At 34.7% G+C, this 10,602-nt stretch overlaps 1 protein-coding gene across 8 annotated transcripts; it reads left to right on the top strand.

The window, feature by feature from the left end:
• The first annotated feature begins 371 nt into the window (after positions 1 to 371).
• On the top strand, positions 372 to 10,101 carry LOC123203187 (histone-lysine N-methyltransferase ATXR7). Of its 8 annotated transcripts, none has more exons than XR_006499228.1 (18): positions 372 to 524; positions 856 to 1,049; positions 1,144 to 1,756; positions 1,907 to 2,023; positions 2,543 to 2,866; positions 2,948 to 3,286; positions 3,376 to 3,690; positions 3,817 to 4,305; positions 4,468 to 4,906; positions 4,999 to 5,133; positions 5,259 to 5,677; positions 5,777 to 5,899; positions 6,059 to 6,139; positions 6,375 to 6,428; positions 6,523 to 6,674; positions 6,957 to 7,002; positions 9,100 to 9,221; positions 9,826 to 10,101. XR_006499228.1 is itself a non-coding variant. In XM_044619416.1 (17 exons), the coding sequence occupies exons 2-16, from the start codon at positions 880 to 882 to the stop codon at positions 6,976 to 6,978; spliced, it is 3,798 nt and encodes a 1,265-aa protein (XP_044475351.1). In that variant the 5' UTR covers positions 372 to 524; positions 856 to 879; the 3' UTR covers positions 6,979 to 7,002; positions 9,826 to 10,101. The 8 variants fall into 8 exon arrangements, 3 of the variants coding, with proteins under 3 accessions (XP_044475351.1, XP_044475352.1, XP_044475353.1); XR_006499227.1 differs by having other exon boundaries at positions 3,811 to 4,305; XM_044619416.1 differs by lacking the exon at positions 9,100 to 9,221 and having other exon boundaries at positions 3,811 to 4,305.
• Positions 10,102 to 10,602: the final 501 nt, after the last annotated feature.

The raw sequence follows: 10,602 nt of genomic DNA, 5'->3' as shown, positions 1-10,602 counted from the left end.
ATCAGGCATCCAAATTAGAGGAAAGAGATCGCCGGAAAGAGATGATACTTCAAGAGAGAGAAACCATCGACAATGAAGCATTAGATATTACCGGAGATTTCAAAACGAAATCTTAGGATGAAACTATCATTTTTTAAAACTTAGGCTGGGGAAAATTTTTAGTTTTTAAAGTTTAGGGAGGAAAAAAGAGATAAAATTTCAAGGGGTTAGAGTTTTGTTAATTTTAACTGCTCATAGGTTTGTATTTGATATTATCAAAGATAAAGGGTGGAGACTTGAGATTGCAGCATACCTAGGGTGGGAAATAGTCCTTTGGCCTTGAAATTATACCATACCTTAGGTGCGATTTTGGTCTAACAATAAATATAATAAAATCTTAGCCAACGGGAGGTGCCAAGTCCTATGAGAGGCTGTAGTCGAAGGAGTCAGAAAACCCTTCCTCCGCTGCCGTAGATACCATCAACGTTGTGCAATTTCTTATCCATACAATTCATGTTCTCGTTGTTGAAACAGATAGATTAAAGGCAAGATTTACATATATTTTTTTTCGTCTCTTTCATTTGGTATAAGATCCAAAACTCGGGTGGGGTTGGCTTTGATCTCTTTCTTTTTCTTTTATTACTTTCCAACTACTATTAATACATTATTATTTTCTGATTTAATTGAGGGCATCGGAACTAGCTGCAACTTCTTGTGCTTATTTTGTATATCAATTCCACACTGTTTGGGAATCCTTTTCTAAATCTCTGGTTTTCGATCTCTGCATTAAACGCAGTATTGTTATTCCATTTGTTTGTGCAATTTCACATTTGAATTTTGCATCAATGGCTTTTTGTATTTGTTTCCTCAAAGCAGATTAAAGAAGAAACCTTTTCCACCATGGTTTCCTATACATCCCTTGTTCATGAATGCCATCATTCTTTTCTTTCCCGAAAGAGACTGGAAGCCTCTGATTTTGAATATCAAGATTTTTGTTCAAACAGATCTCAAGGTGATTATGCTGACGTTGCCTCCTTAAAGCAGCCAAGTGCAGACCGCTTTTCTCAAGGGTACTATTATGTTCTTCTAGTTTGGCTAATTATTTCTATTTAGCTACATACACACATATACAGATTATTGATCAGTTTTGGCAATACTGATCAGGTGTGTTAGTAGTGGTCATGATTCTTCAGCCTGTTGCTATTTAGATGAAGAATTACATCCAAATTCTCTCACAGAGATGAGCTGTCAGTTGAATGGCACTAGTGGTGATATTACACACTCTTGTAGTACTGCAGGATCTTCATATCAGGGTGATAGATACCATGGGTATGGGCCGCCAGCTATTGCAATAGGATGGATGTACATCAATGAAAATGGGCAGATGTGTGGACCTTATATTCAGCATCAGTTATATGAGGGCTTATCTACTGGTTTCTTGCCCGATGAACTTCCTGTCTATCCCATCATTAATGGGTCATTAAGTAATCCTGTTCCATTGAAGTACTTCAAGCAGTTTCCCGATCATGTTGCCACAGGTTTTTCATATCTCAATACTGCCACCTTCAGCACAACTATGACTTCAAATTGTTTGATCACTCACAATGGAGATTCTGTGACCCATAAAGAGGCACATGCACAGAATAGTGCTACTACCAATTTTCACCCTGATTTGCAGTTAGTATCCCGGCCGCTTGTCAACAGCAGTGGTAGTATTTCCAGCCAGTCAATGTTAAACTCTGAAACAGCTAACTGTGTTAGATCATGTCCACCAGTGGTACTATTTCTTTTCTGTTTGAATCCTGATGTTTTGCTATCTTAACTAGCCATTTGACTTATATAGTATATTTGAAGTACATGATATTATTTGTCCGGCTCTGCATTTTTTTCTTTTTCCTATTCTTGTAATTTATTAATCTTATGTCAGTTGGGTGAAGATGTTTATTGGTTGTTTGAGGATGATGGGGGTAGGAAACCTGGACCACATTCACTTTTGGAACTATTTTCTTGGCATCGATGTGGTTACCTTAGTGATTCAGTTATGGTAAGTGATGAACTATTTACCATATAGTTTTATAGAAGCAAGAGGTATGTATTGTTGTAAAAACAAAATTCATTGATTTAGGTTCTTTGGCTTTACAAAGACAATACTGGATCTGGTTATTGTGCAGAAAGAACAAATAAGCATGAAAGATTACTATGGGTCGACCACACCCAGAAACAGCCAGGATCAATTCACAGCTCCTAGCCAATACATAAATAAAGAAAAATGAGGCATCTTTGAAGTTGTGGATTATATTTAGTTTCCTTTTCTTTCATTTTTCTAGGTTTGCCAGGACCCAAATATATATTTTTCTGTTTGCTTGTTTGGTGATTTCTCATCAGTGTGACTAAAACATTTTATACTGCAGTATTTTTTTATTACACCAGTTGTTTTTTGTTTTAGGAATTATAACGTGCATTATAAATTTCTGTTGCTTTTATTTGTCTCTTGCTCTCTGTTAACTTTTCTACATAATTATGTTGTTTCTCAGTGTGAATTTTTTATGATTTCATCTTGTAGATATATCATACTGAAAATAAGCTTGGTCCTGTCACCTTGCTGTCTGCTGTGAATGCATGGAGGACAGATATATTGGAAACTGACCATGCAGCTAATGCAAAAAATTATGGGACTGGCTCTTTTGTGAATTTCGTATCTGAAATCTCTGAAGGAGTTTCTTCTCAACTTCATGCCGGAATAATGAAAGCAGCTCGTAGAGTACTATTGGATGAGATCATCAGCAATGTCATTTCAGAGTTTGTAACTACAAAAAAAGCTAACAGGCATCTTAAGCTTGGCGTGGTTAATCAGGCTACTAAAAGTTGCTCTTCTGATGAAAAAATGGTAAGTACACCATTGCCAAAGAATTCATCGCTCTGTAAATATATTTTTCTTCTAATGTGTTTGCTATGTTTCCGTTGACAGTTGGAGAGACGTAGTGATGCCACTGCCAAGTGTGAGGCAGCTGCCTGCCTTAATATGTCTAACCTGATATGCATAAACGAAGCGCACACACAATCTCCTGCGGGAACAAAATCTGTTGGAAGCATTGAGAACTTCTGGGGCTCTTACAAAGTTGTTTGCGGAGTGCTCTTTGATTACTGTATGCAAGTTATGTGGAATGCTGTCTTTTACGATAATATAGCGAACTACTCTTCTGCCTGGAGAAAAAGAAAACTTTGGTCGGGTCACCCAAATATTGCTGGAACTACCTGTGACTCTACAAGTTGTTGCAATACAATTGAGACATCACCTGATGAGCATGTAAGTGGAGAGCTAGTTAGGGATTTTATATAAATATTGTTATTCTTTTTGCATCTATTAGATACATGTCTTTTTCTACAATTTTGCAGTTGCTATCTGGTCAAGATCCCCCTGTGTGCACTGTTGATTGCCCTCCTGGTTTTGAAATGATGGCAGTTGAAACAGATAATGATGAGCAATCACCTGCCTTGTCTTCATTTGCTGTCTTAGAAGAAATGCATAAACAGAAGAGTCTATCATATAGTGATAATCTATTAGATGCTGATAATAAGTTTATTCTAGAAATTGTTGAAAGTGAGCTCTATTTGTCTACAAAGGGACTTTCTGCTGACTATGTTGAAAGTCTTATTGAGGAGGAAGTAAGGAAGTTAGTTAAAATTTCAAATTGTGACAACATGAATGAGGTAATCTCAAAATTTTAAAGTGAGACTATGTTGCTACTTCCACTGTACTACAGTTTTGTTTTCAATATTCTTGAGATCATTCATGTTTATCTTCATTTATTGAAGAAAATATTTTTGTAGTTGCAGGATGCTATTGACTTGTCAAGCCAGTGTCCACATACTTGCTTGCATGGCTCCAGGGACATGTGTGATGAAATAAGGATTGATTCAACTGAAATTTTTGCTGAGATTATGATGTCCAAAAATCCTCAAAAGTTATTACAAGTTGGAGAACCTGAAGATGATATATCCCATATTTGGGCACATGTGTTCGAGGCATCATGTAATAATTTTATAGTTGATGAACAAGAAACTTATGAGCCCCTACCACCTGGATTGGAAGACAATGCTAGAACACTTGTTCCATCATGTGTCCATAAATTCCAGGATTTGATGACCATTGATTGTACCTCTAAGGTTGGAGAATATGTTGCCACTGCAATATGCCGTCAGAATTTGCATGGCATTGTGCTTAAAGAGTGGAAATCGTCTATGTTTGATGACACTCTTCTCCAATTTTTAACTTCATGGTGTACTTCTAAGAAACACTGTCAATCTGTTGGCAATGAGATGTGGGTTCGTATTGACTCTTTTATTTTTATTATTATATGACTATAATTTCAACTCTGCATGTTTGGATTTTTTTTCCCTCTTGTTTTGTCAAACTTCATATAATTTTCTTATATTTTATATTATTTAATTCTTTATCCATTTCCTGGTGCTTATTCAATGTTTTAGGAAGGAGCCTCAAATTCTCATACTGATCATGGTGGCAACCTTGCTGCATCAGACAAAGTTAGAGAGGGATCAAAAACATTCCATGGTTCAGAAGCATCTACAGTGGTTGGAAAATATACATATTCCCGTAAGAAAAAGTTGAACCGAAAAAAGTTTGGACCATCTTCTGTTTGTTTGACTCCTGTTCAGTATGAGTTAGCAACTCAACCTGTGGAGAAGTTGAGGAAACATGTGGCTCAAACTGATGTGTGTGATAATGGGGAAGTTGAACAGTCTTCTGCACCTTTTAAAAAGATAGTGAATAACAAAGAGCGGTCTGAACCATCTCACAATTCTAAGTCTTCAAAAGTGATTGTTGAAATTAATTTGCCTGGCAATCACTCCTCTTCCAAAAATACAAGTAGTCAGAAAATAATGGAAGTGTCCCACACTGTTCAAAGTAAGCCATTTTTCTGATTATGTATTTCTCCTTGCAGAAATTTAGATGGTTATAAACTTTGCTCATTATATAATTTTTTCTGTTTCATCCAGCTGATGAGGTGGATGCGGCAAAACCTTTCAAAGAGAGGCCAGCAAGCATAACTGAGAAGGTTGTCCATGGCAAAGGCTATAATGTTGGATTGAAGAAGGGGCATGTTGTTGTTGCTTCCAAAAGTGTACAGAATGGTACATATCATTTTAATTTCCATTTTTTAACATATGAAATTTATCTCTGTTATTTGTGTGGTCATAAAATTAAAGATTCATGATTGTGATTAAGTCGTACCCATATTATGAACTTTTGTATGCAGATGCAAAGTCATCAAAACTAAAAAGAAAGCGTCCAGTGGACAGTTTGCTGTCACATTCCACAAAGGTTCAGGCGGTAGCTAATGGTGTTGCCAAGCAAGCAGCATCTAAACAGGTTGCAGTGAAGAAGACTAAAGCAAGTAAGTCAAGGGCTTCAAATCTCTGCCCTCGATCTGAAGGATGTGCTCGTTCTTCTGTCAATGGTTGGGAATGGCATAGATGGTCACTCAATGCAAGTCCTGCTGAAAGAGCCCGGGTCAGGGGGGCTCAGTATGTTCAGAGTAAATATTTAGGTGCTGAGGTCAATGCATCTCAGTGGGCAAATATTAAGAGTCTTTCTGCGAGGACGAATAGGGTGAAGCTTCGAAATCTTCTTGCCGCTGCAGAGGGTGCTGAGCTTTTGAAAGCTTCTCAATTGAAGGTGATTGTAAAATGAAGTCGTTATTTGAGGACCTTTACATTGGCTGGTCATTATAATGTTTACTAGTTGGTCACTCTAGAGTGTCAAATTGATTGCCAGGCAAGGAAAAAGCGTCTACGATTCCAACAGAGCAAGATACATGATTGGGGTCTTGTTGCACTAGAGCCAATAGAAGCGGAAGACTTTGTTATTGAATATGTGGGGGAGCTTATTCGTCCCCAGGTAGATTTGACTTTAGATTTTGAAATGATTGTTGCAATTTTTTTTGAAGGAATAACCTTAATAACTTAATTTGCCATTTTGCTTTAACTCTTATTTTTAGTGAAAAATTTATGTATTTCCCTGTCTCTTTACCATTAATTAGTTTTTTTAATTTCTCAGATATCTGATATACGTGAACGCCAATACGAGAAGATGGGAATTGGAAGCAGTTATCTTTTTAGGCTTGATGATGGTTATGTGGTAGGCAAAGTAGCAAATTGGCCAAGTTAAGATTGTAGCCAAAATTTTTAAGTGATTTGATGCTCATGCCTACAGAGGGATTAAAGATGCAAGACATATGCTACATCAAGACCATTTGCAAGTCCTGGTAGCATACGTCCTGCATCTTTCACATTGTCTCTTTTCATGACTGTTTACTTTTCGCCATAGGGGGACGAAGTAGCTTATTGCTTGATAACTTATTTTTATTGTGTAGGTTGACGCTACAAAGCGTGGTGGGATTGCTAGATTTATAAACCATTCTTGTGAGGTAGCTGCATTTTAATAACTATGTGAATTTGTTTTTTCAATTGCAAGTTATGTTATTTATCAATGTTCACAAGTTATGAATGATTTATTTGCAGCCTAACTGCTACACCAAGGTTATAACTGTTGAGGGTCAAAAAAAAATTTTCATTTATGCAAAAAGACTTATAGCCGCAGGTGAAGAACTTACTTACAACTACAAATTCCCGTTGGAAGAGAAAAAAATCCCCTGCCATTGTGGTTCTAAAAAGTAAGATTAAACTATTGTTTATGGATGTCCTCTTGATCTAAGTTTATGATTTGAGGTGGTAGATTTCCTTATCTATTTTTTATATTAATTACCCTCATAAGCTATATTGTCAAAACATAAAAAAATTATAATTAGACTGTGGCCACTTGTTTTGCTATGAAAAGTGAGACTTTAGTTAAGTTTGAGGCAATAATTGAAAACTGTAGTAACCTAATGTGTGCCTCAATTTGTTTATGTCTGCATAATATTTTGTAATTCCTTTTTCCCTTTTATTTTATTCAGGTGTCGTGGATCATTGAATTAGGAAATACATGAGTTCATAATCGTGGTATGTACTGTATACAAGCTATTTTGGACTGCTGTTTTATTCTAGACATTTTATATGCAGATTATCTTTATAATATGTGCCTATAATCATAGGTTATTCACCCTAGCTCTTATTTTCACTGTTCAGAGTTCAGAATAGTGGATATTGTTGCTTCCTGCACCTAAAAGTATTTAACACCATCCCAAAACTCAACTTTCTTCGTGTTCTGTAGCACAAATAGAGCAGTGACTCTTAGGGGGTGTTTGGTTTAGGGAATATTTTATTATTAAAATTGAAATATTACTTTGAAGATAAATTACTTAGAAAACTACTGGGTTTAAATAATTATTATGTTTGATAAAATTTAGTAGGTATAAATAATTATTGTATTTGGTTAGAGGTAATAAAAAAATACTAGTAAATTATTTTACTTAAATGTCTTTAGGTATAATTATTCTAAAATATTTTTCATATTACTTGTTATATTAATTAAAAATAAGGTTCTTTTTGTCAAAAAAGTTAAACAAAAATATAATTATAATAAAATCAAGATTACCTAGTAATATTTTAATATCTAAGATGAAAGTAGTAATCAGATTACCACTTATGTTACCTATTACATCATCATTGCTAATAGAAGATCACCGTAATCTTTTGTTACTAACAAAACAAACAAAGTAATGTAAGTGATAAAAAATATATTACTGAGGTAATCTTTATTACACATAAACCAAACAACCCCTTAAAGTGGTTATACTTGCTTGGATTGGTGTCATCCTCGATCTGTGTTGGTCACCACATCTATGAATTGAGAAGTAGTATTTTTGTATTTGCTGGAAGTCATGCTTATTAAAAACATGCTTTTGGCATAGAATTAAATCACCTTTGATAGTTGCTATAATTGTTGGTGTCTAGGTTTAGTCGTAGGGGCATTTCAACATTTTTTCTTTTCCAGGATAAATCCTCAAAATGTTGGGGCCGTTTGCACGCTTTAACATACTCTACACCACCCTTTCAACATAAATCTATCCATAAATTTTGAAATTTACATTTATACTAATTTCAATTACAAATCCAATATTTTTAATGATAATTTAACAAAAAACTCACTAAAATTAGGGCTGGATTCGAGCCGAACCGAGCTCGAGCTCGGCTCGACTTAATAATAATATAGCTCGAGCTCGTTATGCTTGAGCTTGAGTTCGGCTCGACTCGTTTCGAATTCGAGTATTCGTTATTAAAACGACATCGTTTTAATACATATTAGTCAAAACGATGTCGTTTTGTATTAAAAATTTTAATTTATAAACTTTGACAATTAAACTCGAGCTCGAAAACATCGACTTGAGCTCGCTTAAGGCTGGCTTGTTTCGAGCTCGAGCTCGAACGGGCTCGGCTTGAATCCAGCCCTAACTAAAATGATATAAACACCCATCTATTAACTTTAATCTTTATATTGATCAGGCATGCATAATGACAGAGGATCAGGTAAAGCATATTTCTTGTTTTTCTCATATTCAATCTTTCACATTAATTACTACCTCAAATGAGCTTGCCCCTTTAATTTCATGGATCCTCATTTCTTGTTGAAAATATCAATCGCTCATATATGTTATCCCATTTCTTAACAATTGGGCTTTGCCTATGAATGACTTGAAACTGCCCTATCTTTTCTTATCTACTCAGATTCTGGGTTGAATATGAATGGACTTGCCTCTGTACCGATATTTGTGAAATCACTTTTTGCCACGTCATTTGGACCAGCCAAACACTTATGCGGTTATTTACCTTTTCTTTATCTTTTAATAATTTATGATGTTTGTTGAATGACCAACTGCAGAACCCAGTTGTTGAGCAGAACATAGAATGATCTGATTGTTGAATTTATCACTTTTTTCATTAGTTTTTCTTAAAGTTCCCTCTTATGAACGATCTGACTGAATGGGCTTAAACATGTCATTTTTGGTGTTATGCTAACGTAACACTTTCACTGAATTGATTTTTTTTTAATGTTATCCTGTTTGTTGTTAATGTGGATAAATGTGGTAGACTTTTATTGTTTGGTTCATAGTTAATTTATTTTTCTTCCAACTTACGGTTTAGTATACTTAAGTGTAGCTTGAAGTTTTTGGAGCTCCGGTTGTCTTGTCGCCCAATATTTGCTGCCTGAAAAGTTTTGCGGAATTTGCAACAAAGTTTAGTGGATCTCAGCAGAGTTTTTGGCAGGGTTATTGTCAATTGTATGATTCTGACACCCAACTATTTGGTCATACAAAAAAAAAAATCAATATATTGATTTTATTTTTTGTTAAAACACATGTTTATGTAGCAAATTTAATGATATAATTTGTGATAACTGCAATTCATGTTCTACAAATTAAAAACCATGGAGATGAATTTGGTGTATGAACATTATGATATAGCGATCTAAAATCAATAGTGATGCAAAAATAGTCAGTAGAAAGTAGTAAAAGTATTCTCATTTGCTTATGTATGTAGTCAAATGCTCATATGTGACCACTGTGTATATATTTCCGTATAAGTTGGAATCCATCTAATGTTGTTGTAAATATTGATATCTATTACACAGTGAGTATCCTTCTTATCAAATGGTCAATTTGAAAAACCCACAGTTGGGTTTAGTTGAGCTGCGATTTGCTTAATTGAATTTGATGCCCATCTGCCTTTTTTTCTTTTTTAAAAGGAGACAATCTTATACTAAGGTCACACTTGTCTTTTCATATTGGTAATTCTGTTACGGTGCTATGCAGCTTTTCATTGGTGAAATATCAAACCATCTCTACATGAGTTGTGGGAACTGATGTGAGTATTTCGTTGTTTCAGGTTGAAGTTCACTGTTCTCAAAAAGCTGGACTGACGTGTAGTGGGCTTGTTTCATATTGAGTTTTTTCACTACACTTGGAAGATGAACTACTGACATGTGCATTCTTGTAGATAGCTCTCTGTTGCAGATGAGTTTCTTCTCTTAGAAACTGTAAATCAGTTTATTGTTTTATTGCTAACACAATATTTACAAAGTAGCAAATTTTTGTACGAACATGCATTATTTGATTATTTCTTAAATATAAATAAATTTAATGAGTTTAAATTTATTACACATATAATGAGGTGGTCATTGCAAATAATAGTTATATTTTGTTGGTAATATTTAGTTGTCCTACCGTCTGCTAGTCAATGTAAATTGCTTTTGCACATTTTTAAAGAATAATATTTGTTTGAACATATCATTTGAATAAGATTTTCGAACAGCCATGTTAAAGGGTGAAGGATTTAAAGTTTGAGCAGCATTATGGATTTTTTTTCAAAATAATCCTTGTTGGGAATTTGATATTATTTGGAGCCTATCAATGCCTTTGGTAAAGTAAAGACAGTCTCGATATTTAATATAAATTCATTTTGTTTAGCTTTATAATTAAAACTATGACTCGCCAGGACCTGGTTAAAGGGAGGTTCTATTGACCAATTAAATTAAAGTGAAGGGAGAATAGAAGAATACAATGCAGAAAGAATGCGAATAATTGTGTGAATTAGTTAATGCAAGGAGAAAGCTTCATTGAGAAACTTGTCCTGTGCTCTTTCAAATAATTAGTTTATATTATT

Source organism: Mangifera indica, chromosome 19, assembly GCF_011075055.1.
Source record: "Mangifera indica cultivar Alphonso chromosome 19, CATAS_Mindica_2.1, whole genome shotgun sequence".
Taxonomy (NCBI): Eukaryota; Viridiplantae; Streptophyta; class Magnoliopsida; order Sapindales; family Anacardiaceae; genus Mangifera; species Mangifera indica.
The sequence above is the reverse complement of the archived record's forward strand: the minus strand, read 5'-3'. Positions and strand labels throughout refer to the sequence as shown.